The following is a 25,684-nucleotide window of genomic DNA, read 5'->3' on the forward strand; positions in this document are numbered from 1 at the left end:
CATTAAGCATGCAACCTGGGGCCAGTTAACCTCTCTGTGCCTCAAGTTTTCATCTGTGAAATGGGGATATTATAACTCTTATGTAGTGTTCTTTGCCAGGCACTGTTGTGCTTTACATATATTTACTCCTTTTAAAAATTGCTCTGAGGAAGGGAGAGAGAGAGAAAAGAAAAAAGAAAAGAAAAAAGGAGAGAGGTAGAAATAGAGAAATTTGTTTTTCCACTTATTTATGCATTCATTGGTTGATTCTTATATGTGCCCTGACTGGGAATTGAACCTGCAACCTTGGTGTTTTGAACCTGCAACCTTTGGTGTTCTAACCAACTGAGCTACCTGGCACTCGACCAGGGCTTGTATTTACTCTCAAATCCTCACAACAGGCCTGTAGAAGTGGGTATGGTAAAAATTAACTGAGTAGGGATAAAGCCCTGACGATAGCTTGGCATGCAGTAAACACTGGATAGTTATGCAGTTATTGTTATTATTCTATGTGAATAAGAAGGGCAAAGCCCACAAAAGACTGTGTTTATATCCTGCAAATGCCTCCAGAAGTTCTGAGATGTGAGAGGATTCAAACTTGCCAGGCCCGAATGGTCAGCTCCATGAGAGGAGTACAGCAGAGAACAGAACCCCGAGAGCCACGACATCGCCTGTTCACAACAGGCCCTCAGGGAATGTTTGTTCAATGGGTCAATGAAAGGATCAATGAAGTATTGGGTTTTTTTACCCCAACTCCCACCTGAAGTATCAGTTTCTTCTAAGACATCCCAGCCAATGGCTATCCGGTCTGCTTGCACAGTGGGGACGGCACTGCTCTCTGCAGCAGCACGTTCTCTTCCTGGATGGTTCTGATGGATGGCCCTGTCACTTCCACTCCTGGATCCCAGCTCTGCCCTCTTCCACCTTGGAAAGTAGTGAGCCTCTTATGAACCCTCTCCTGGCCAGGGAGGGAGGATTTCCGAGGTGAGTGTCATCTCCCGGCTGGATGACAGCAATAGCCTCAAATCCGGCTGCTTTACTTTCACCATTGCCCCGTGGTGGCCTATTCTCAACTTGGCACTCAGAGGAATCCCGTTCAGAAGAAGTTAACATCGAATCTTGTCCCGCCTCTAGTCATAGCCCTCCAGTGGCTCTCCAGCTCAGAAGCCACAACCCACTGCCAACCGACTCTCCAATCTAGAGCAAGATACGCTGACCATCCCTGACAGTTTGTTTTTATTGGTCAAAATTCTCTACAAAACACACACACACACACACACACACACACACACACACACACGCACGATGCCTGCCTTGGTTTGGCCACCACCCGTGCTGGTGTTCTCCTGGGACCAGAATTTCCAGGCTTCGTCCACCCATCCACCCAGGGGTGCTATCCTGCAGCGCCCCCAGGTTACCGGTGAAGGCACAGAGAGAACCCCCTTTTCTGCTTTGCTCAGAAACAAGAGGCATGTGCTCTACCTGTTGGGGAGCAGATGGGAGTGACAGAGGAATAGGATCTTCCCATTCTCTCCTTCAAGTTCCTTGAGTTGCCAGTTTAGGCCCCAAGTGTCACAGCTGCTAAGGCCTTGGGATCATCATCTGGTTGAGCCTTCCTCACCCCCATTTTGCAGACTGGAAAATGGAGGTCCAAAGATGGAATACAAGTCCCCTACGTCACAGTGTAGTCACTGGAAGAGCAGGCACTGGAACTCAGTGTTTTCTGACTTCCAGGTGGTGGGCAGAGGCCAGGGGCCTGCTTCACTCTCAGGAAAGGGGACAACCAGGGCCGGGGGCAGGAAGGGAGAGCCCAGAAGCTGTGTCTGGAGCCCACATCCAAGGAAAGTAGTCCCCAGGGCAGCTGAGTGAATGGCAGGGTCTGCTCAGCTTTATAATGGTTTGCCTTCTGTGACCGCCCGTGTGGCTTGCTCAGGTATACAGCCTGGGTCCGTCAGGATGCTGGTAGATGTGCTCAACTGGCGGAGAGAGTTCAGGACAGCTGTGAAAAGAGAAAGATGCCTCCTGTGGTCAGGGACCTACCCTTGGATGCTGAAGACAAGGAGGTATGGGGAAATGCTGGTGGGCTAGACTGTCCGTAGTGTCTTGGCAGCTGGGGAACCATCAGAAAGTATGAATGGGATGGCCAAAACCCTAGGCTATTTTGAAGGCAGGCTGTCCCTGGGGTCTGAGCAGAGTGGAATCCTCTGCCCTGAGGCCTGGACATCCCACTGGGCAGGTAGGTGGCTCACGTACTTGGCCGGAGAGCAGGTAGGGAGCAGTACTGGTCCAGCCAGGCCAACGAGGTCTGACGGAGGCTCTGCAAGCTTGCCGTGGACACCATCCCGTTGAAGGACTCAAACAGAGGTCGGATGAGGATGCTGAACTGGCCCAGGTCAAGGAACAGGCCTGTTGTCCAGCCAGTATCCTCACCCACTTCACATGTAGGCCTGACATCTGGCCCAAACCAGGGGAAAGGCCTGGTGTCAGTGAAGCCTTGAACCCCAAGGACCCCCACTGCAGCCGCCCTCTCATTCTGACAAGGCCTGACCAGCTAACTGCCTCAGCTCCGCCATGGCCCTTCTTCTGGGCTGGACGATCCCACATTCCTAGGCTTCCTGCTCTGGCTCAGTCAAGAGCTTGATTAGGTAAGAGGGTAAGCAATTCCATGTCTTGCCTAGGGTCCAGCCCACTCATGCCACTCCCAAACTTCCCTTGGGACTTCCTGTGGGCCGGGCTATGGCCACCCCACCCAGGGGCTCCTCCCTCTGCTCCCAGCCCATCACTGGGCAATCCTGCTGGCCAAGATGCCAAGGCCTAGAAGGAGGAGTTGGAACTGGAGTCTCTTCCCCTGGAAGCAGCTCCGAGCCCCTGCCTGCTGAGACCCTGCAAAGCTGAGCCTGCAGCCAGGCCAGGCCAGCTGCTGGCAAAGTGAGGATACTACCCAGAACTTCCAGTTGTGCAGCGTGCGGGCCCGGACATAGTCATCAAACATGTCTCGCATCTGGTCGAAACGCTGGTGTGTGATGGGCACCCCAGTGGCCGGCAGTTGTTGCTGGCATAGGCTGGGGGCATGGAGAGAGTCAGGGGTTGAGATTCAGGTAACTGGCCCCCCTAGCCCCAGCACCTGCAGGTTTCTGCCTACTTAATGGCAGCATTGAGCTCCTCAATCTGGTCCCGTAGCTGCTGGGCCTCCTCCTGCAAGGCCGCCCGCTCCTGCTGCAGCATGGTGATGTACTCGGCCGTCTTCTGCAGTGTCGTTGCTTTGCTCACCTGTGGGCATCACCAGTGTGGGGTCAGGTGCTGGGACCCACTCAGGCCCTGGGGAGGTGGGAGGAGGCAACCAGGTATCTGGAGGGTCCTGAGGTTTGGTCTTATGTAGGGGGTTCCTGAAGAGGGGGTACCAGCCTAGGTTGGGGGCTCACCTTGAGGCTGGGCTGGGTGTTGAGCGTGCTCACCAGCCCATGCAGGGTGTCAAATCCCAACTTGATATTGAAGCGCCTCTTCTGCTCCGCAGATATGTGTGTGATGCGCCGGTTTTCAGTCTTGGGGGGGAGGAGAGGGGCAGGGACAAAAAGTGGGGTGAGCCTAGGAAGGAGTGTGGGAGGGCGTAGGGTAGCAAAGAGGTCTTAGGGTGAGGGGATAGTGCCACCTTGTCTGGACGACCCCGGCTTAGAATGGGCTGAGGCAGAGAGACTCGGACACTCAGAGTCCCTGGGCCCGGCATGGAGTTAAGCTCCCCGGACGGCCGCCGCTCACCGCCTGAGGCAGAGACAGACAGACCCACAGACAAGCCAACACAGGAAAGAAGGTCCCATTGACCTGTCCCTCTCGTCCTGGCCCCAGATATAGCCCCCCCTTCTTCCTTCCCCTCCCTCCAATCCCTGCAACCCCTCTTTACCGCTGGGTGCTGGGGGTGACAGCCGCTCTACTTTGGGGGCAATCAAGGGCCTGGGAGGGGCCAGTGTGGCCGAGCCCAGAGGTGGCCGGGGTGGTGTGGGGGCCGGAGTCGGGGGAAGGAAGGTGCAGGGGAATTCAGGGACCGTCTCCTGAAGAGAAGGGTGGAGAGTTGGGGTGAAGCTCTCAGGTAGAGAAGAATGGAAAGTTGGGGTGAAGCTCTGAGGCTCCCCTCCACTCCCAGGGTCTGCCATCTTACCCGGGATTTTGGGGGCCGCAGGAGGACGTTGGACACAAGAGGTGGCTCCAGGGCTTGCTCAGGCTTGGCTGCGTACAAGCAGACTGTGACGGTTCTCTCAGAGTTATCTCCTAAGACCCCATCTTTCCACTCCTAATAGCCCACACTCCTTTCGGGTTCAGGGTTCATGTCCTTAATTCCTCACCACCCTGTCTTCCCCAGATGAGTCTGCCGCTTAACCTTTACCCTCTGAACCCATAGGCTCCCCACTTCCACATTTGGCTCCCATCTCACCCTCTGTCAACCCTGCCCCTTCTATCTCACCTGCTGTGAGGAGCTGTGTGAGGCAAGAATTGTTGCCCCCAGCAATGGCAGGGGCCAAGGTCCGAGGGCTGGGCTTCCGCTCCCTAGGGGATGGGGTAGGGGGCTTGCCTCTGGGCTGCACACCTTGAGGCATTGTGAAGTGAGGCCCAAACAGGGGCTCTGGATACCCCGAGGATAGAAGGTCCATGGGGAAGTGAGTGGGGGCAGGGCCTGTGCCAGACTGTGGGGTAGGTGGGAAGGTTGTGGGAGCAGGCAGTGGGGAGCCTCCTGACGCAGGAGGGACTGTTGGGAAGGAGAATCTGGGAGAGAAGAGAGGCTCTTCCTGCAGCACAGCAGCGGGTGGGGCCATGGAAGGGAAGAGGGGTGGGGGACAGGGCTCCGGGCCAGGCCCTCTGGCAGGGGCAGGGTATTGGAGGAGGGGTGGGGGTGAGGGACTGGCAGGGAGTTTAGGCTTGGGGTCTTCAGGAAGGAGGAAGTCAGAGCTCAGGAAGATACTGGAGTCCAGGGAGCCAGGGCAGCTTCTCCGAGCCTGGTTGGGGGGACAGACAGAGAGCAGGGGAGAGAGCTGGCCTTTATAGCCACCCAGGCAGCCTCCTGCCCTGGCTCTGGACTGGGCACTGGGAGGCATAAGAGAAATGGTCCCTTCCCTCTGATCCACACAGCAGGGGAATTATATCTAATGAAGGTAGGGAGTGGAACACATTTAGGCATAAATGAGGCATGAGAAAGAGCATCAGTCTTCCTGACCTTTCATTCATTCATCAACTAATTTATGCATCCATTCTTCCATCCATCCATCCCCCTACCTATTTTTTTTAAATATATTTTATTGATTTTGTACAGAGAGGAAGGGAGAGAGATAGAAAGCTAGAAACATCGATGAGAGAGTCATCGATCAGCTGCCTCTTGCACACCCCCTACTGGGGATATGCCCACAACCAAGGTACATGCCCTTGACCGGAATCGAACCCAGGTCCCCTCAGTCCCCAAGCCGACGCTCTATCCACTGAGCCAAACCGGTCTCGGCCATCCCCCTACCTATTTATTCTCTCATCTCTAAGCTCTGAGTTCATCTTTTTACCAGCCCACCAGGTACTAACCTATTCACCAATCCATCCAAACATCTATGCTTCCTTCATTCATCCACCATACATTGACTAGCCATGTATCCACCCACTAGCCCATTCATTGATCCACCAAACTATTCTTTCATCTATGAATTCCTCCATCCATCCAACCAACCACTCACCTACCTATATATACACCAACTCATGTAAGTGTCTAGCCTCATCTGCAACCCATCTATCCATTCACCAATAGACCCATCCATACATACACTCATTCATTCACTCACTTGCTCCATCATTGGGCAATCATTTACCTAGAGCTGTTTGAACAGTGGTAGGTATGGAAGATGCAGTGGTGAGCACAACATAGCTCTTCCAGCAAGGAGCTCACTGTCTATTCCAGGAGAGAGACCCCTCACGAATAACTACATCAGTGCCTGAAAAGTCTAATGATGGAGGGAAAGGCATCTAACCAAGCAGCAGGGAGACAATGTCTGAATTGGGTCTGGGAGTTCTTGAGCCAAAATGGTAGTCACTGTTTCCTAGACACACATGTTCAATTTTCCTCCTCCAGGCCCTCGTTTGAGCTTCTCCTCCCATCTGACTTGCCCTCTACCGGTCTCTTCTGTCCAAACCCCAACTGTACTCTAAGGCCCCGAACTCCCCGGCCTCCTGAGAGCTTTCCACAGCAACCCAGCCCTTGGGGGTGCCTGCTCCATGCCCCTCCTGCCCTCAGCCTGACTCCCCCCAGCCATCTGGTCAGTTCTGCTTCATGAGGAGCTTTCCTCTCCCGCTGAACGGCACCCTCCCAGGATCGTTCTCCCCTCCAGTACCACCTACTGGACCAAACAAGCACAGGATTGGGCCCTCAGAAAGTATTCAGAATACCTCCTGGACATGGGCAGGTGAGCTAGGCAGGGCTGGGTGGGGTGGGTTGAACTCACCTGCTGGTGGGTATGCCCTGAGAGGAGGGTCATGCCTGAGGAGGCGGGGGGCGCCTCTGAGCCCAGGATCCCACTGCTGAAAAGGGAGTCAGCCATGGGACCGAAGCTGGGGGGCTCCAGGAAGTTTGAAGGCGTGGCAGTCTGAGGGGGGCGGTAGTTGGTGAAGAAATCTGTAATTCAGACACACAGGGTGGCGGCAGTTAGGGCTAAGGCCGTGGCAGCTGGAAGCTGTGGGAGGAGAGCGGGCCTCGTGCCCTGTCCCCAGGCTGGGCTGGGACAGGAGGGAGGGGGGCGCTTCCACAGGAGATTGTGAAACCGTGAGAGTTTCTGTCTCACTTAGGGGAAGCAGCAACATGGGCCCGGGTGGGATGGGCCCGAGTGGGAGACAGCAGGGGACTGTGTCTGCCCTGTGCCCAAAGCACCCCACTTGGCTCACGAAGCCACCCTTTCCCGTCCCCAGGGCTGGGCCTCCCTCTGTCTGCTCCTGCTACCAGCCCAGCTGGGGAACTTGATGTGGGGGAAGGTAATAGACTATGTCAGGGAGGGGAAGAGGCGAGGTCCAAGGGAGGAGCCCCAGAGTGACTCAAGTTCAAGAGGTGAATTAGGGGTAAGAAAGGTCAGGAGGTCAGTGTGTCTGGGACAAGGTCTGCTGGAAAGTCAACAAATGGGACCTCAAGAGTAGAATCCAGGAGTGGGGTGAAGGAGCTAAGGGGGGTGATAGCAGGGGTCAGAGGATGGGCTCAGAGAGGGGGCTGCAGTGAGGGGTTCTGGAAAGCCAGGAAGAACTGGGGGTCGGGGGCAGTCAGATTGTTTGAGGTGCAGATTGTGTAAGCCCCAGGCTATTCTGGTTTTGGGAAGCAGCTGCCTGTGGCCTAACCACATCCCGGGCATGGGTGCCGCCTGCCCATCCGCTCCCTTCCGGGCACCTTTCTCTGACCCTGGTCCGCTTTCAGTCTGCACCAGCTCCCAAGGCCTTCCTGTCTGGTCAGACCCGACCCCACTGGCCTTGGGCAGACCCCAGCCCCCCAGCCAAGGGAGCTAGTAAGACCTCTGCCCCGAAGGCCCCCTTAAAGGGGACCCAGGAATGAGACGGAGAAGACCACACCGAACCTTGAGCCTGATGGGCATCAATCCTGTGTGTACACATCTCTGTTGACTCTGGGACTCACATGTGACAGAGCAGCTGGCTCCGCAAATCAGTGCACGGTCTCAGGCAGCATCTGTCTCCCTCCCTGTCTGTCCCACTGTCTGTAGCTGTAAGTCTGTGTGTACCTGCCCTAATGTGAGGTGCTTGGTGTGTGCATATCTGCCCTGTGCCCGTGTGTGTGTGTGTGTGTGTGTGTGTGTGTGTGTGTGTTTTCGTGGCCCCACAGTCATAAGAGGTATTCTTACTGAACTGCCGCCTCCTTTCAATGAATGACTAGGGGGCAAAGGGTGAGCAATCCCTGGTCCTCCATTCCCCTATGGCCTATAGGTCTCCTCGCTTCACCCCTTGAAGCCTGGGCTCTAGAGCCAGCCTTGACCTGGGCCTGGCTCCAGGATGCTGAGGGCCACGGAGCAGCCCCTGCACCATGCTGTCGCTGTCTCCACAGGGCTCGGCAGGCCTCATGGAGCTGCGAGCCCAACTCATCACTGAGTCACCACCACCCCCTTATCTGAGATTGTGGGCATGTCCCCACCCAGCCTCGAGAGAAGCTGCTTGCTAGCCCTAGCCACCTACTAGGTCCCTCCCTAGCCTCGGTTCCCTCCACTGACCCACCGTCCTCTCTCTGAGCCCCTCTCTCATCCAAGCTCCCTTTTCTTCCCTGAGCACCCCTCACCAAGCCCCTTCCCCTCACTGAACCCGCCCCTCACCAGCCCCCTCCAGGGAGGAGCTCTTGGGGACAATCACAGCGGCAGCCATGGTAGCCCCAGTGCTCCTTGCCTTCCAAGCGCACGGAGCGCTGGAGGGGGCCACATAGCCACCGCTTCTGCGTGACACCCCTTACCACAGGCCACCCATACTTGCTCCCCATCCCCACCCCGGTAGCCACCCTAGGCTGAGAGAAGTCATTTACTGGCCCCAGGTTTTGCCCAGATCCCAGGGTAGGGGCAGTTGAGCGCCTACCTGTGGCAGGGGTCTGTGTGCCCAGACAGGGCGGCTGCCCTCCCTGGCTGGTCTGCTCCCAGGGCACTGCCATCAACACTTCTGCCCCCACCTCTGTCCAGATCTGAGGCAGGGGTGGGGGTGGTTCCTCATTCCCTAGTCCCCGCCCCATAGGCCTCCACCTCTTGACTGATAGGCCAGGGACCCCGTGGGGAAGGCGGGAAGGGGGTCACCGAAGCTAAGTCTTTATCCCAGGAGTGCCCTTTCTGCCCCCTAGGCCTTGGCTGAGACCCGATGTCTACGTGACCACTAACTGGCTATGAAGGCACCTCAATGTCTGAATCTCAGGGGTGGTCTCCAGGATCCATAGCTAAGTGAAGAAAAGCAATGTGAGGAAGAGTCTATTGTGGGTGCTCATTTTATAGAGATACAGCATCTCTGGAAGGACATACTTTTGTGACCTGGTGGCCCTGGGGTTCGGGGGGGGGTGGGCGGGGAAACATACAACTTAAAAAAAAAAATGCTTTACCAGCCAAGACTGGTTTGGCTCAATGGATAGAGCGTCGGCTTGGGGACTGAAGGGTCCCGGGTTCTATTCCGGTCAAGGGCATGTACCTTGGTTGCGGGCATATCCCCAGTGGGGGGTGTGTGCAAGAGGCAGCTGATCGATGACACTCTCTCATCGATGTTTCTAACTCTCTCTCTCTCTTCCTCTCTGTACAAAATCAATAAAATATATATATATATATATATATTTTAAATGCTTTACCAGATATAATCCCTGAAATTTCCTTCAAAATAGCATGGAAGGAGAGAAGTGGGAGAGGTCTAGATAATAAGACTGACCAAGAGCTGATAAATGTTGAAATCAGTGATCGTTGCATGAGGGTTTATCGAACGCTCTGTTTGTGTGTTTGAAATGTTCTTTAATAAATAGTTGTGTTTTTTTAAACGAATGATGTAAATAAATAGATTCAAACAGATACAGTCCCTTCTCTCCCCTGAGAGAGTCCCAGCATCCACCGCTTTCCTGGCAGCTCCCAGAGGCTGAAGCTTCAATGACCCTGGTCCCCTGATCCCTACCGAGGTCTGGCCCTGCTCTCACCTAAACCACACCAGCTTCGCCCCAAGGCCGGACAAAGGGACACCAGGAAAATCTTTCAGAAGTCACTCAGACCGTCTGCCCTCCTGGAGGGGCATAGAACCGGCCTGAGGTCAACCCGGGGCTCTCCTGCACTGACCCTGCCCGCCCAGCCCAGGGGAGGGGCGTGCCCCACCTGAGGTCTCCATGAAGTCATCCAGGCTGGGCTGCAGAGGCGTCAGTTCCGGCTGGATCATGTCAGCATTGCCCACGTAGGCTGCAGGGGGCAGTGGCGATGTCAGGAGCAGCAGGCAGGGTGGAGTGGGGACAGCTGTCCCCGGCCACCCTCCCTGCTGCCTGGATTCTCACAGGCCTCCTCTCCAGGGGACAGGCCCTCACCGTCCTCAGGGGGCAGCTGCAGGGGCGTGGGGCTGGGCTGGGTCATGGTGAAGAGTGTGTCCGAGATGTCAGACAAAAAGCAGTCGAGGTCCAGCAGCTGCCGCCCGCCGGGGTCCTCCTCGGGGCCCCCCAGCAGCACGGGCACCACGCTGGAGAAGAGCTGCTCGCACCATCGCTCTGGTGGCGGCCATCCCCCCTCCACCTGGGGAGACAGAGCCAGCGGTAGCAGCCTGAGGGCTCCATGGCTCCTCCTCCTCCCTAGACTGGGGACACAGGGGTCTCCCACTTCCCCCGGCCCTTCCATATCGCCCCCTGCCTGGGGGATGTCAGTCAGCCAGCCAGCCAGACGGCCTCTCTCTGCACAGTCCTCACCTCTTCCTGGTGGGCCCAGTTGACTGCCTGGAAGACCAGGGTCACCCCCTTGGCCTCTAACAACTGCCCATAGGAGCTAGATGGGGAGATATGGGTACCACCTCCTGCCTCCTATACTTGTTCCTGCCAGGGATCGTAGAGTAGTTTTTAGGACCCTGTATTCCCCCGTGCCTCCCCACCACTTGCTCAGTCAAACAGAGCCTTAGGGTCTTCCCACCACTGCTGCCAGGTGAGGAGGGCTCAATTAACCAGCCAGAGGACAGAGGCCATGCCTTAATGTTTAGAATCTTCCCTCATGTTCCACCCTCACACCTACCACTTCGCCACTGCCCTGCCCACCCAGAGGGGCGCTGTCTATTCTCTGGGTCCAGGGAACACCCACCTGTTTTGGGGCCAGGAGGTCCCCTTCTCTGCTGGACTTACGGAGCTGCAGGAATACACAGACGCGAACCCTGGATTCCTTGCCCCTCCTCCATCACTCCCAGCCAAGGCCTCCTCTACTCAGAAGCGCCACCAAATCAAAGGGACCCCCACTTCCCTTCAGGAGCTCCTCCTCCCGGGGAAGTAAGGAGGCTGCGAGAAGATCCTAAGGCCACACGGTGGCGCTGTCAGGCTGGGTCTTAGCGGAGGGCGGGGGCTCCTCCGTGGGCTCTTCCAAGAGCAGCAGAGGCCAGCACCGGCCTTCCCCCGGGGTCCCCCACTGACCCGTTTCTTGTAGTAGATGCGCCACTTGTGGTACTCGCGCATCACCACCTCGATGCGCCGCTTCCAGTAGTTTCCTTCCAGGACCACAGCCTGGGGAAGACCGGGAGGGGGCTCAGAGAGAGGGGAGCACTGATCTCACCCCTCACCCAATCCCCTTCTGTTGGCCCCTCCCGCCCAGTGCAGCGGGGGTCCGAGGGAGGGGCCGGGTTTGGGGAGGAGGCCGGTGGGCGGTGGTCCCCCTCAGTCTCACCTACCTCCGGTTTCCGATGCGCATCAGCCTCAGGCCCCTGCAGGGGAGTCACAAAGCCACAAACGGGGCTCTTCCTCCTCTCCACATCTAAAGAAGGGGGCCTGGTCAGGGATGCTCAGCTCCCTTAGCGTTCACCCTCCCCAGAAGACTGGGACTGAGGTGCACCCTTAAAAATGCTGCCTGGCCTTGGAGGTTCAGATTAAGTGTCACCTCCTCTAGGAAGCCTTCTTGCCTTCTTCTCTAGCAGGACCTCATCTCCCTCTTCTGTGCACCCTCTGAAACGAACCCAACCCAGGAGGTGTGAAAGCAATGCTGGCTGAACGGGATTGGGCCCACAGGGAGCGAGGGAGCTGCCTCAAGAACATCCCGGTCAGATTGGCCTCTAGAACATCCCGGTCAGATTGGCAGGCCAAGGGCCCTGAGCCCTTGGCCCTTGCCTCAGGCTCCTTGGCACAGCCCAATGTGATCTCAGAGAACCACTCCAGGCCACCTACCCAAGCCCCCTTTTCACCTCCTCCACTCCCTTCCCGATCTCCAATGCTGATCTCTCTCCTTTTCCTTGTGCCCCTAAACACATTCCAGGTTCTCCTTTACCTCCCAGACTTTTCCTTCCCTATGCTACCCAACAAGCTAACCCCTTTGCTTCCCGCTTCACTCCTTTGCTTTCTCTTCAAACTCTAGAACAAGCATGTCACTTGCCACCTCCACTTCTGTACCTCCCAGTCTCATCGTCACCTCTGTTCTCAGCATCTGCCCCCAAGGCCACCTCCCAGCCACGCTCATCCTGCCCCTTTCCAGCCAGCTTCAGACCCATTCCCCAGTTGCTAGGGACCCTACACTAGAATGTCCCAAAACGTGTCCTCTCAGATGTCTGGGACATTCCCTTTCCAGCCTCCTCTGGACTGCCAGCACCTACTCCCAGTTCCTGTTTAATCCATGGACTAGCCGTCTCAATCCTGAGGATGTGTGACATTTCTTCCAGTGTCCCTTCCCCCCTCCCCGCACTCTCACGGTAACCGGCTGGTCTGTTGTCATTTCTCATCCAGACCTCTCTGACTCCAGTCTCACACTCTGGCCCACTTCCTGCTGCGGCCAGGTCAATTCTTCCTACAGTGCGGTCAGGCCTGGACCTCTCCAGGGTTCCCTAAACCTCCACAGGGAAGTCCACACCCCTGAGTGGCTTCCAAACCCTCCAGGTCTAGCTCCACTGCTTTTCCGGCCTTTCTGTCTCCTTAATGCCCCACCTGGAAGCCAGGCAGCTCCTCCCTGCTCCCCCCACCAGACTACCCTCTGTGTTTTTTTTGTGTGTTTTTTTGTGTTTTTTTTTAAAATATATTTTATTGATTTTTTACAGGAGAGAGGAAGAGAGAGGGATAGAGAGCTAGAAACATCAATGAGAGAGAAACATTGACCAGCTGCCTCCTGCACACCCCCTACTGGTGATGTGCCCGCAACCAAGGCACATGCCCTTGATCGGAATCGAACCCAGGACCTTTCATTCCGCATGCCGACGCTCTATTCACTGAGCCAAACTGGCTTCAGCTAACCTCTGTTTTTATTCTACATGGAAAGCCCCTCCCTTGATTGCCCAGAGCAGCTCCCCTTCCAAAAAACCTGTCCTTCTCTGAACCTCTCTGGTTAGGCCTGCCTTCATCTTCACCTGCCTCAGCCATTTCTCTGAATGCCGGCCTCGCCGCTGGGAGTGCAGGCAGGAGCTGTGCCCTTTAGCCCAGAATCCCTGCCTCTGACACAGAGGTTGGCACACAGAAGGACTTCAAAACCCTGAGCAGTGACTTTTTCTGATATTCTTGACACCAAGGACTTCAGGGGTGTCCGTGGGGGCCCATCTGCCGAAGCCCTGAGTGAAGTGCCTCTGGGACTATTGACACAGAGGAGGGGGAGCACCTGAACATGACATTTCTTGGGACAGTCAACAAAGTTCTGACTCAAAGGACATTCTCTAAAATGAGATCCCTATGAGACTGAGGAGGATTGCTGAGCCTGCTTGGACAGAAGACAAAGGGAAAGCCCTTAGGTATGTGGACTCCAGGGGCATAAGGGTCTCAAAAAGCACCTGTCCCTGGCTTTCCAGATGAGGAAATGAGCAGGAGAAAAGAGTAAGTTTGCCCAGGGCTCCCAGAGTCAGGGCTGAGCAGGCCAGGCCTACTCTCTCCTCCCCCACCCAGGGACACTGTGCTCTGGACAAAAGGGCAGTGACCTGGAGGTGGGGCAGGCTTTATTTAACAATGAGAAACTCATCCATTCATGCAGCAGCCTAGCCCCTGCACCTATGCTGGGAAAACAGCTGGGTCTGAATCCAGGGCTGACACAGGGAGCTCACAGCTTGGTGGTCGAGAGGAGGAAAGCACACATATAACATGAGCTGATGCCAGGTGGAGGTTCTGCCCGTGACAGGGGCACAGTGCTCTGGGAGTTCAGAGGGAATTGAGATGAGTCTGGGGAAAGGAAGCGGTTCTGGAGGCCAGGAGCCTGCAGAGGGGTGTGGCAGGTGCCTGGGGGATGAGCCGGGCAGCCCTCCAGCAGTCATTTCCCCCCTCGTTTTCTGAAGCTCACCCCCAAATCTCTGGTGCTCAGGGAGGAGGGAGAGCCCTGACATTTATTCTCTGCCTGTCTATGCTCTTGCTGTTATCACAGCAATAGAGATAGACCCCAGGGTTTGCTCTCAGGGAGCCCGTGTGTGTGACTGCCTGGTGCTGAGATGTGATCACACTGAAAACTCACAGCAGACCTCAGCAGGAAGACCTACTATCATACCTGCCTTATAGATGAGCAAGCTTCGGCGAGGGGAGGCTGGGGACTTTACAAAGTTCACATAGCGGGGCATACTAGAACTTGACTCAAACCCACCTTCGCATGACTCAGAACTTGGGGTCCTTCTAACAACTTGTTCAACAGCTGGAGACCACAGTCTGTCTGGGTGAGGAACCTGGGTTTGCACCCCATCCAGCTTTGTAGAAAAGGGGAGACAGATAGGGATACTGATTCCCCTGGTCCAATAGTCGGCAAACACATTAGTCAACAGAGCCAAATACCAACAGTACAACGATTGAAATTTCTTTTGAGAGCCGAAAACCGATTCCTGTGCATGGGCCACAAAGTTTCAATCACACTGTAGGTGCGTACCGGCATGTGGTATTTTGTGGACGAGCCACACTCAAGAGGCCAAAGAGCCGAATGTGGCTTGCGAGCCGCAGTTTGCCGACCACTGCCCTGGCCTACAGCTCCCTGGTTTGGTCAGGCCCATTCTCAGGTGAGGTCTGAAAGCCAGCCAGCAGGATTCAATAAAAGGAGCACTGGGCTCTGAGTTGGAGAGCCCTGGACTTCCCAGCTCTGCTACTTTTATGCTCCTTGGCCAGATCAAGTCACTTGCATTTTGGGCCTCACGTGCTCATGTATAAAATGGGGGTAATAATACTCATCTCTCAGGGATGCTAGGAAGCCTCAGTTAAGATGATTTAGGAAAGTGCTGGGCACACAGATGAATAATAACCCAAAACACACACTCTCTCTATTTAGGTGGGATCTCGTGGGGCCAGTACAGAGAATACTGGTTCCTCCTGGGCTATGTGTTCCCAGCTCAGCACAGCCTTTGAGCCTGCAGCAGGACCTACCTAAGCTGGACAAGGTCCTGGCACGGGGCCAACTAGTCTGATAGTTCTCAGCCTCTGCTGTCCTGCCAGAGGGAAGGAGAAGAGGTCTGGTATCCCTAAATGAATGACTATGATCTCAAGGGGACCTCAGTTTCAACCATCATTTACTGAGCACTTTGTGCCAGGCTTGTTCATACCCATTATTCCCACACCAACCATGAAAAGTAGGGCTATTGGCCTCATTTTAGAAATGAGGAAATAGGTTCAGAGAGCCTAGACAACTTGCCTGCAGTCACACAGCCAGCAAGTGACAAGAACAGGATGGGAAACCAGCTCTGAGTAACTCTGGAGTTCTTCCGCTCTACCATGTGGCCTCTCAGGGCCCCATCCCCCCAAATCTCATGGGGTCACTTGGTGAGAGTTCAGTAAGGACTTTAGTGAAAGGCTGGAAGAGAGCCATGCAGGAGGCTTTGCAAAGTGATGGAATTGGCCCAGACAGTGTCTAATACTTCTTTCTAACCTGGCATTTGAAGCACTTGGCTACACTACCGGGATGCAGAATGAGTCTTGAACGGTTTCCCAAATCTCAGGCCAACTTAGGACTTCCAGGGGTGACTTCCGTTGTGCCCAACACTACAATGGAGAGCACTCTCAGAGGGTCACTCGCCAAGACTCTCTGGGGGTCAGAAGCTGTTCAGGGGTGCTTGTGCTGACACTCCCCAAAACACTCTGTTGGTGCAAGCTGGGATTCCTGGGTAGCCATTTCCCACCCCCAATGCCCTCCCACAGCTCTTGGGCTGGGGTGGCCCATGGTACCCACTCACACTGGATATACCAGGCTCTCCAGATGGCGTTGTTGAGGCGGATCTTGTCTCGGCAGAGCAGCTTGAGACCTTTGAAATTCTTCCACTTGGGAGACACCAGCTTACCACTGTCAGAGGGAGAGGGCTGGGTTAGGGCTGAGGGTGGGGAAAGGGACTTCTGCAGAGGCTGGCTCTACACAAGCACTAGGCACTCATCTATGGAGGGCAATCTGAGAGACCCACTCACATCCTGCCCCTCACTGTAACCTGCCTAAAATTCCTACCTTGAAAGTCAGGCTTTAAAATACCCTCTCAGCCCTAACCAGTTTGGATCAGAGGATAGAGCCCACGGACTGAGGGGCCCCAGGTTCAATGGAGAGCACTCAGGACAGCTCCCTGGAGGTGGCAAACTTGGCCTGTGCCCAGAGGACCCTGAGAGGCAAGCTCCTCATCTGTGTTGAACCTTTTCATCTCATGAATGTAATTGACCGCTAGGGTTAGGTTTAGGGTCAGGATGCTGCCGACCCTGGGGTGTGTGAGGGAGGCAACCGATTGATGGGTCTTTTTCACATCAACATTTCTCTGTTTCTCCCCCTCCTTTCCACTCTGAAAATCAATGAAAACATATCCTCAGGTGAAGATTAACAAAAAAAGTAATAAAATACCCTCCCAGCTCCCCACTAGGGGACCTTGTGTTCTTTGTGAGATCTGCTTGTTAACCTGCTACCAGAACTAGAGCCAGGACTGGAGCCTGCTTATCAGCTTAATCTTCATAATACTATCCAGTGGCCTTACAAGCAACTGTCTTGTAGGCCAGCTAGATACAGTTGTTACTGAAGGGAACTGAGGATCAGGAAGGGAGAGGGACATGCCCAAGTATTGATATATGGCAGAGACTCACCCAGACCCTGTGGTGTTTTCTTTCTTTCTTTCTTTCTTTCTTTTTTTCTTTCTTTCTTTCTTTCTTTCTTTCTTTCTTTCTTTCTTTCTTTCTTTCTTTCTCTCTCTCTCTCTCTCTCTCTCTCTCTCTCTCTCTCTCTCTCTCTCTTTCTTTCTTTTTTCTTTTTTTTTTTTTTTTTTTTTTTTACCAGTCTTGCTGGCTCCCTAGGTCAAGGGGATGGGTAAGGTTTGTCTGGCGAGGAGAGGAAGCCTCTCCACCAGAGGTAGCCTCCAAGCAGCCAGCCACTGCCTTTTCATTGCCCTCCTGGTATCTGCCCAGCCCCAAATCCTAGAATGGCAATCTGGACTGAGCTGGAAGGTATGCCCCTTCTCAGGGGTGTGCCCAAGACAATACCAATCCGATCCAAAGGAAGGCATCTAGAATGATGGAGTGCTGAGCAGCGAGGAGGCAGCATCTGACCCTAAACCTAACCCTAGCGGTCAATTACATTCATGAAGTGAAAAGGCTCAACACAGACGAGGAGCTTGCCTCTCAGGGTCCTCTGGGCACAGGCCAAGTTTGCCACCTCCAGGGAGCTGACCTAGGAGGTCAAGATGTTCAGGGTTTTAGACCCCTGCTCGTCCCCTGCCTCCTCATGGTCCACAAGCCAGGATTGTATACCAGTCCCTTCTGGCCCACCTTATCCAACCCTTTTCCACACAGAAGGCTGAGGCCTCAAGGCTTAGTCTTCCAGAACACCAGGCCTGCTCTGTCGAGGGGCCTCGCTCTAATCCAGGGGGTAAGGTACAGGTGGGTGGCAGTCTCACTCCTGCAGCCCCTTAGGTGCACAGGTCTCTGGCTCTCCTCCCCTCTCTGGTCTCCAGGCTCCTGTGTTTACTTTGGAATAGGGAGAGGGGTGAACTGCCACCCTAGGGCACATCAGGCCTCATTACCCAAAGAGAGTACATAACCCAGGCACACAGGCCCGCCGGCTGGCCCCCCGCCCTCCTAAGTTAGATAAACACCATCTGTCCGGAGAAATGGGAGAGCACTCAGACACCTCTTAGGCCAGCTTCTTTTGTGGCACCTGGAGGGTTGTGGGGGCCTCCTAAGCTTATTGCCCCTGCCTGTATCCCAGCAACCTCCCATGGGGCCCACTCTGGTCACCCAGTGCCCACCTCCAGCCTGCCTGCCTTTCCTTCAGTGTTTCCCAAACTTTTGACATATGTGTACCCCTTCTATAATTTTCGTAACACTGAGTACCCCTCGTACTCATGAGAATGTAGAATTAGGCGCAGCTAAGCAAGGTGCAGTGCATATCCCCACCAAACTCCGGTGCAACGTGTACCCCCACCAAACTCTTCCCGTACCCCTGGGGGCACGCATACCGCACTTTGGGAAACACTGCTAGGGTATAGTGTTGTGGCCAGGTAAGGCTAGAGGAGAGGATTCAATGACAGCATCTAAGCCCAGGAGGAAAGTCTGTGATGAACTTGTTGGTTCCGGGGTAGGGGGTGGTGGTGGGCAGCAACCTGAAGCAAAAAGCCTGAAGCCAGGGTTCAAGGATTTCTTAAGACCAGGAGAAAATCTGGAAAGCTTGGGGATGGGATGGGGAACAGAACTCCTAGTTCAGTTCCCCATACTCCCACACATGGTCTCCCGGACAGGGTCCTGCTTGCTCCCCCATTTCCCTGAGGCCATTCTTTCCATGGCTCTGACCATGGACAAAGTGTATGCTTAGGACTCCCAGGACCTGCCTCCCTGGATTTCCACCCAAAGAACCATGGAACATGGGGCTCCTCCTGGAAGAGTCCTTTCTCCGCCCACCTGCCCATCTGAGGTGAAAGCTGGCCAGGCTCCCACAGGCTCTCCTTCAGGCCCAGCTGGCCAGTCCCTCCCAACACCTCTGGACCCATTACCTCGCTGTCCCTTCCCATCCACCCACTCTCTTGGGACACCATAGACTCTAGGGCCTAGAGATTGCTTCCCCAATTCTCTCCCTCCAGGGAGCCCCAATAATGAGGGGTCTAAAGGGCTAAAACACAATCTCAAGCTGAGCCTCAGTGTTGTTGTTTTTTCTCTCTCTACCAAATGGGGGAACCCAAAGGCTCCGCTTCCATCCCTGGAGCATAAGGCCAACCAGGGCAGCCTGAGACAGTGAGTCTCCTGGTTGTTTAGGGAGAAAGCACAGCTCTCTCTCTCCATCCCAGCTGGCCCTGACTGGAGTCACACCAGCTTCCAGTCAGCCTCTCAGTGGGGGCAGTTCTTAAAATGTGCTCTGCCTCCTACCTTGCCACCTTCTCCGAACCTCCCCCTTTTGGTCACCCATGGTCTGGGGTTAGGGGTGGGTGTTAGCCAGCCCAGACAGAGAGAGAGGTGTGTGTAATATAACCCGGGAAGCTGAAGTTAAGAATGGGTGAGAAGTGGGGGGGCCCTGAGGGAGGAGGGGTGCCGGCACCTGGTGTACTAGGACCTTAGATGGCCTGCCCAGGCCGGGTGTGATACGAGGGTGGGGGTAGGAGGGGTGGGGGGAGGGATGGGAATTTGAACTTTCCACATTGGTCTGGCGCCTGAGACGGTCAGGTTGCAACATGACCCGGGCCCGGGGCCAGAGCTTGAGGGCCAAGGTTACAACGCCTCCAGCCAATGGGGTCGCGGCTGCGGGGCAGCTGTTGGGAGTGGGCAACACTCCCCCGCAATTCCCACCTCAGCTCGGGCTCTGGCTTCGGCTCCGGGTCGGAGCAGCCAGTGCCGATCGGTAGACAACCGTTCTCTGAAGGGGAGGAGTGTCTCGGAGGAAGCGGAATCTTTGCAGAGAAAAGATCAAAGCCGGCCGCCCCCGCCCCTCCTTCATCCCGTACGGTTTTCGGTTGATAATTTATCCTGGCCTCTCAGCTCCCGGGAACTTTGCTCTGGGGCACCGGGCCAGGACCGGGGTTCGCGCCCTCCCCTGGGACGCGGGCATGGCGCTGGAGCTGGGCGGCCCGCGCGCTCTGATCTGGGCAGGATTAGGCGCTCCGCCTCCAAGAGACCGGGAAGGCGAGCCCAGGCCTCCCGGAACCAGCCCCTCCGGCTCGCCGCACCCCCTGCCCGGAGGAGACAGCGGGGCACCTTTGCGAGCTGCGCCCACCCGTGGGCACCCTCTCCAGCCACCCTCTCCAGCCTGGGGCACCCTCTCCAGCCACCCTCTCCAGCCTGGGGCACCCTCTCCAGCAACCCTCTCCAGCATGGGGCACCCCCTCCAGCCACCCTCGACCCGGCAGATCAAAAACAGGTGCCCCAGCAATTGGGGTGGGGGCTGTGCAGGATGAGAGACTGGGTTTCGATCGACAATTGGCTATGGATTGGGACATCCGCGGACGCCAGGCGCACGGCGAGGGCGCAGGAATAGAGTGGGTGTGGGCCAGGGCTGCAGGTGGTCGCGTGGAGGGGCCCCCGGGTGGAGGGTGGGAGTGGCAGGATGGCCTAGGACCCCAGGAGCGCGAGGGAGTGTCTGGCGGATCTTTGGGGATGGGGATGGAGAGAGGAGCGGGCATGGGGAGGGGGCCGCGGTGGAGGTCTGCGCCCTGGGCAGAGCGCTGGTGCTGAGGATGGGAACCTGGAAACCGGCAGGCGCGCAGGCCCGATTGGGATCAGCAGGCTGGGCCAGGGTCCGAGGACGCTCGCGGGCGGGCGCGGGGAGAGGGTGTCCAGGAGGTGGCCGGAGTCTCCGAGGGCAGGGCAGTCGGGGACCAGGGCGCGGAACCGGGCCGGGTGTCCGGGGCCTCGGCGCGCGGTCCCGCCTGGAGGGCCGGGGCCGTCGGGTCCCGGCGCCGCCCTCACCTGTAGGCCAGGCTCATGCACTCGAAGAGGCGGGTGAGTGTGGGGTCGATGCTGCGCGGCCCGAAGTCGGCGAGCGCCACGGGCCCCTCCCGGGCCCGCCGCCGGGGCAGCGAGTCGCTGTGCGGCGACGACACCATGAAGTGGCCGCTGTGGATGACCTGCGAGCGGAGCAGCCCGCCCGCGCCGCGGCGGGCGCCCGGGTCCTCCGAGTCCGTGTCTGAGTCCGAGTCCGCGCCGGGCACCGTCCGGGGGCCCTGCAGCCCCGCGGCCAGGCCCGCCAGTGCCCCGGCCGTGGCCATGGCGGCGCTCCCCGGCCCGGGCCCGCTGCAGCCGCCCGGGAGGCTGCGGGCCGGCAGCCCTCATTAGCATCGCCCGGCCCCCGGGTCCCCGTAGGTGGCTCCGCGGGGCGGGGCCGCAGGGCTCCGGGCGGGGCTTACATTAATATAAAACACCACGTAGGTGCTCCTGAGGCTACAATTTGGAGCAGGAGGAGGTCCCTGTCTTCCCAAAAGCCTTTCCTCCGCAGTGACCATGCAGAGCCTTGGCAGAAGCGCCCCTGCTTCACCCAAAGTGGGTTTCCAGCCATGCACTCCTGATCCTGAAAGCACCCTCAGCGCCTGGGGTTCCAGCTTCTAGGGACGGCTTCCCATGCAGCCCCTCACCTAACGACAACCCCCCTGACCTCTGATCTCCCAGCTGACAGTCACCCCCTCTCCGCCATCCACACAGCTGGACGCACCCACCGCTCAGAAGGCTTGTGTGGCCTGGTCCGTCCACTGGAAGGTCTCAGGCCCCCCAGCTGACATTTTGGTCATCACTGCACCCGCACAGAGCCCCAGAGGGTATGTGAATCCTTGTCACCCTCCCCTGGATATCCCCCAGGCAGGCCATCTCCTCCCACCCACTTTGAGGTCCAGCTTATGTTCCTGTTTCTGAAGTTGCTCTCTCACCCTGAGGATGTAAACCGGGATGTTTGGCCTCAGGCATTCACACCTGTCACCTCTCTGGCACCTTTAACAATCCTTCGAGGTGGGGTTCTTGCCCCACTTTCTTAGGGCACCAGACTCCACAGGAGTGGAAAACCCCCCAAGTACTTGCAGAGGAACAGCAACACAGCCTGGTCTCAAAGAATTCCAGATTTCCCACCCAGGGCGATCCCTGGTGGGGAGCAGGGGTAGGCTGGAGGCAAATGCTAACCCGTTTTGGTTTTTGACAAATACGTGGCTTACATGCGGTTACATAAATAAGGTGGCTTCTTCCATGGCAGGGTCCCAAAGCTCCCACGATCAAATGACAGTGCCCCTGGCCTGGCTGAAATTGTTACTGAAAGCTGCTCACACACCAGCCCTTCCACCCACCTAAGTCCCTTGGCTGGGTACCCTCTGTCCCTGTCCCTGCCAAACAGTCACCTCATGTTCCCGGGAGCCCCAGCTGCTCTCCTCCGCTGGTTCCCTGCAGTTCCCTGTGGGAGGTGCCTTCTCCCTGCACATCCCTATCAAATTCTGGAGGCCTCGGGTACCAACCTCAGCCTGCCTCCTCTGGGGGGAGAGCCATCCCTCAGAGGCCCTTTTGGGATCCTTGGCACAGAGTCCCACAGGGTCATCCTTATGCTTTATGCGCCTCTCTGGCTTCTTCCCTGACCAGAGGGCCATGAGGCAGGACTGTGTCCCAGGGTCTCTGAACCCCCACACGGGGTACCCAGGGACTTGGGAAAAGCTTGGAGCAGGCCCTGATGCTAAAGAGGAGCTGGTGGCCTCTGTGGGATGTCAGGGGTAGGAAGCAGGGCCCCTTGGAATCTTCTAGCTTCAGGGGTTCTGGCTTAAGCAGAGACCTGAAATGATCCTTACTCCACCCATAATGTTATGAATGAACCTGGGGGCAAATCTCTGTCTTACTCAAGGTTGCTCAAAGACCGGCTCTTCCATCCACCTATGGCTCCATATCTCCATTTATAAAATGCGAAGTTGAATTCAGTGACTTCTCAGGGTCCTACAATGTTCACTACCTCTGGTTCTAAGTCTCTGCTATCGACAGCCCCAGTTCACTCCACTGTGCTCCACCAGGCCTCCTGTCTCCAGGAGAAAATGTCCCAGTTGAATTCTCCTTCCTTTCAAGAGACCGTCCCTCACCCTAAGCTCCTCCCCTTCTAAGCCACCAGTTGGCCCCTAACAGGCATCTGCACCCCATTTCTGCCCTCCTCGGCCTGATAGCACCTTTGGAGGCTTAAGAACTGAAAAGACAATCCTCCTGGTGTAAAAACACTGAACTGTACAATATGTGCAGTGAAGTTCACAAATTCTGATGTCTCTTATGACTACATCTTCAATTAAAATTACATATATACTCTCACTCCCCCCAACACTGCTGGGGCTTTGAGTGTGAGCTTCATCTGCCTTGGCCAGCCTCCCCAACCATCTGTTGGGCCATTTAAGGAAGCGTGCACTCCTCAGCCCAGGCACTGTATTTCAACACTTTGAGCCATCATCTCTAACCCCACTGCAGTAAGTAATATCGCTTCCATTTCACAGGTGAAGAAGCAGGCTCATAGAGGGATTCACTTGCTCCCCTACTGAGCAAGGGCAGAACCAGGCCTGACTCTGAGGTCCAGCCTCCTTCACCCAGGAGGCTGTGGCCCTCTCCTCTTAAAAATGGTTCTGGCCACAGTGCAACTGGAGAAGTCAAACCAGCTGGTAGCACCAGGGCCCTGGCATGCCTGGCAGTGGGCACAGCTGGTTCAGGGTGTTCTTCCCAGATGACAGCACAGGCTTGTATGAGCTGACCCCACTCACCCTCTTCCTCCATTCCCCATTTGGCCTCTATCTCCCTCTGCTCGGTGTTTACAGCTTATCACTACACGGGAGTCTCATTCAGGGTCCCGAAGGTGCAGGACAAAATCCTTGTCTCAGTGATCCCACCTGACACCATACCCTGCCTGTCTCTAAGACTTTTTTTTTTTTAATTCTCACCTGAGGGTGGTGTTTTTTGTTTGTTTTTTTTAAATATACTTTATTGATTTTTTACAGAGAGGAAGGGAGAGAGATAGAGAGCTAGAAAAGTCAATGAGAGAGAAACATCGATCAGCTGCCTCCTGCACACCCCCTACCGGGGATGTGCCTGCAACCAACGTACATGCCCCTGACTGGAATCGAACCTGGGACCTTTCAGTCCGCAGATCGACGCTCTACCACTGAGCCAAACCGGTTTCGGCTTTTTTTTTTTTTTTTTTTTTAATTGATTTTAGAGAGAGAGAGAGGAAGGGAGAGAGAAACAGGGATGGGTTTCCTTCCATACAAGTCCTGAATGGGGATTGAACTCACAACCTAGGTATATGCCTTGATTAGGAATCTGACCTGCAAGCTTTTGGTATATGGGACAACACTCCAACCAACAGAGCTACCCAGCCAGGGCTGTCTCCCAGTCTTAGTTCAGGGATTTGTCCCCCAGACTGCTCCTCCATGTCAGGAAATCTCAACCATCACAACCCTTGTTCAAATACAACTCTAATTTCATCCCACTCAGCGTTCACCATGAGTGGTGCACATACCTCTCTTTCCACTAGATGGCAAATTCCCTGTACATGAAAATCACACCTGTTTCTCTCTACAGACCCTTTCCCTCTCAAGTGCAAGTGAATATTTGTGGAATGAATGAGTTTACATTATATCTATTTACTAAGTTGCTCTATCTATCCATACACACCCACACACAGATAACGTTTATTATAACATGTATAATATGTGTCAGTCCCAGTACAAGGTATTTTACTTTTGCAAAAGTTAAGAAATATTCAGGCCCTAACTGGTTTGGCTCAGTGGATAGAGTGTCTGCCAGTGGACTGAGGGGTCCTGGGTTCGATTCCTGTCAGGGGCACGTACCTTGGTTGCAGGTATTTCCCCAGTGGGGGGCGTGTAGGAGGCAGCTGATGGATGTTTCTAACTGTCTATCCCTCTTCCTTCCTCTCTGTAAATCAATAAATAAAATATATATTTAAAAGAAATATCCAGAACTTTAAAAATCCATAGTGATAAGTAGTAGATTAGCAGTTGCCGGGGGGGGGGTTGGGAGTAGTTGGGTGTGAAGAAATGGGGATTGACTGCTAATGGGTATGGAGTTTCTTTTATGGTGATGAAAATGTTGTGGGAGTAGATAGTGGTGATAGTTGCACAACTTTGTGGATATATTAAGAGCGGCTGAAAAGGTATTTATTTTATATGTGTATTATATCTTAGAAAAAATAGTACTTTATTTTTTAAAAATATATTTTTATTGACTTCAGACTGGAAGGAAGAGAGAGAGATAGAAACATCAATGATGAGAGATAATCTTGGGTTGGGGATTGAGCCCACAACCCGGGCACGTGCCCTGACCGGGAATCAAACCGGGACCTCCTCATTCATAGGTTGATGCCCAACCACCGAGCCATGACAGTCGGGCAAAAATAGCACTTTAATACGCAATTCCAATTGTTGATAATCTTCTCAACTGTGTATGTATGCATCTGGGTATTCGTATTTTTATCACCATTTTACAGAAGGAAAAACTGAGGCTCTGAGAGGTGAAGTGATACAATAGGTTGTTGTGGGAATTAACTCTAAGTAGCTAATACTTATGGGGCTTAACATAAATGGTCTATGCTGTCTTCATAAGAGCCCCATGGTTTTCAACCCACTTTGCTGAAAGTTTCAAGGTTAGAAGAGAACTGACATTCAAAGGCAGGCAACCTGATGCCAACCTGCCCCACAAGCACCTACCATCTTAAATTAATGGGATTAGCAATCATTTGTTGGGATATGAGCAAGCACCATCCCGTGAACCACTGCCGCTGCCACTGTAACTTGGCACAGGCACTTTTTGGAAAAGCATCTGTCAGTGTCTACTAGAGCTGAATGTCTCTACACAGCTTCTGACCCAGCAATTCCACAGAAATGCGTATATACGTGCACCAAAAGACAGGTGCAAGACTATTCAGAGCAACATTATTCTTATTAGTCAATATTGGGAACAACCCAAATGTCTATTAACAAGTGAGTGGATAAATACATTGCAGTAAAATCACACTAAAGAGCCCTAACCGGTTTGGCTCAGTGGATAGAGCGTCGGCCTGCGGACTGAAGGGTCCCAGGTTCCATTCCCGTTAAGGACATGTACCTTGGTTTCAGGCACATCCCCAGTAGGGGGTGTGCAGGAGGCAGCTGATCGATGTTTCTAATTCCCTCTCCCTTCTTCTCT

The 25,684-nt window shown here is 55.0% G+C and overlaps 1 protein-coding gene across 3 annotated transcripts; it reads right to left on the reverse strand.

Annotated features, from left to right (window-relative positions):
* Positions 1-1,198: 1,198 nt before the first annotated feature.
* MLXIPL (MLX interacting protein like) lies at positions 1,199-20,808 on the reverse strand. Of its 3 annotated transcripts, none has more exons than XM_036411048.2 (17): positions 20,456-20,807; positions 15,775-15,881; positions 11,344-11,426; positions 11,090-11,179; positions 10,767-10,811; positions 10,013-10,214; positions 9,810-9,890; positions 6,447-6,616; positions 4,436-4,964; positions 4,133-4,200; positions 3,878-4,025; positions 3,629-3,738; positions 3,402-3,521; positions 3,122-3,249; positions 2,918-3,041; positions 2,233-2,362; positions 1,199-1,978 (listed from the first exon to the last, which is right to left on the reverse strand). In XM_036411048.2, exons 1-17 carry the CDS (start codon positions 20,752-20,754, stop codon positions 1,869-1,871), a joined length of 2,544 nt encoding a protein of 847 aa, XP_036266941.1. In that variant the 5' UTR covers positions 20,755-20,807; the 3' UTR covers positions 1,199-1,868. The 3 variants fall into 3 exon arrangements, with proteins under 3 accessions (XP_036266941.1, XP_045427137.1, XP_045427138.1); XM_045571181.1 differs by having other exon boundaries at positions 4,133-4,215; XM_045571182.1 differs by lacking the exon at positions 11,090-11,179 and having other exon boundaries at positions 4,133-4,215; positions 20,456-20,808.
* Between the last annotated feature and the right edge of the window lie 4,876 nt (positions 20,809-25,684).

Source organism: Pipistrellus kuhlii, unplaced genomic scaffold, assembly GCF_014108245.1.
Source record: "Pipistrellus kuhlii isolate mPipKuh1 unplaced genomic scaffold, mPipKuh1.p scaffold_m20_p_4, whole genome shotgun sequence".
Lineage (NCBI taxonomy): Eukaryota > Metazoa > Chordata > Mammalia > Chiroptera > Vespertilionidae > Pipistrellus > Pipistrellus kuhlii.

What these genes read in the sequence shown, in the direction of transcription:
- MLXIPL (XM_045571181.1), bottom strand. Translation starts at nt 20,754, where the DNA reads ATGGCCACGGCCGGGGCACTGGCGGGCCTGGCCGCGGGGCTGCAGGGC. An exon ending in CAGGGCATACCCACCAGCAG is followed by an intron (nt 4,965 to 6,446) that starts GTGAGTTCAACC and finishes CCCCCCAACCAG; the next exon opens with GCTCGGAGAAGCTGCCCTGG. An exon ending in GCCGGGGTCGTCCAGACAAG is followed by an intron (nt 3,522 to 3,628) that starts GTGGCACTATCC and finishes CTCCCCCCCAAG; the next exon opens with ACTGAAAACCGGCGCATCAC.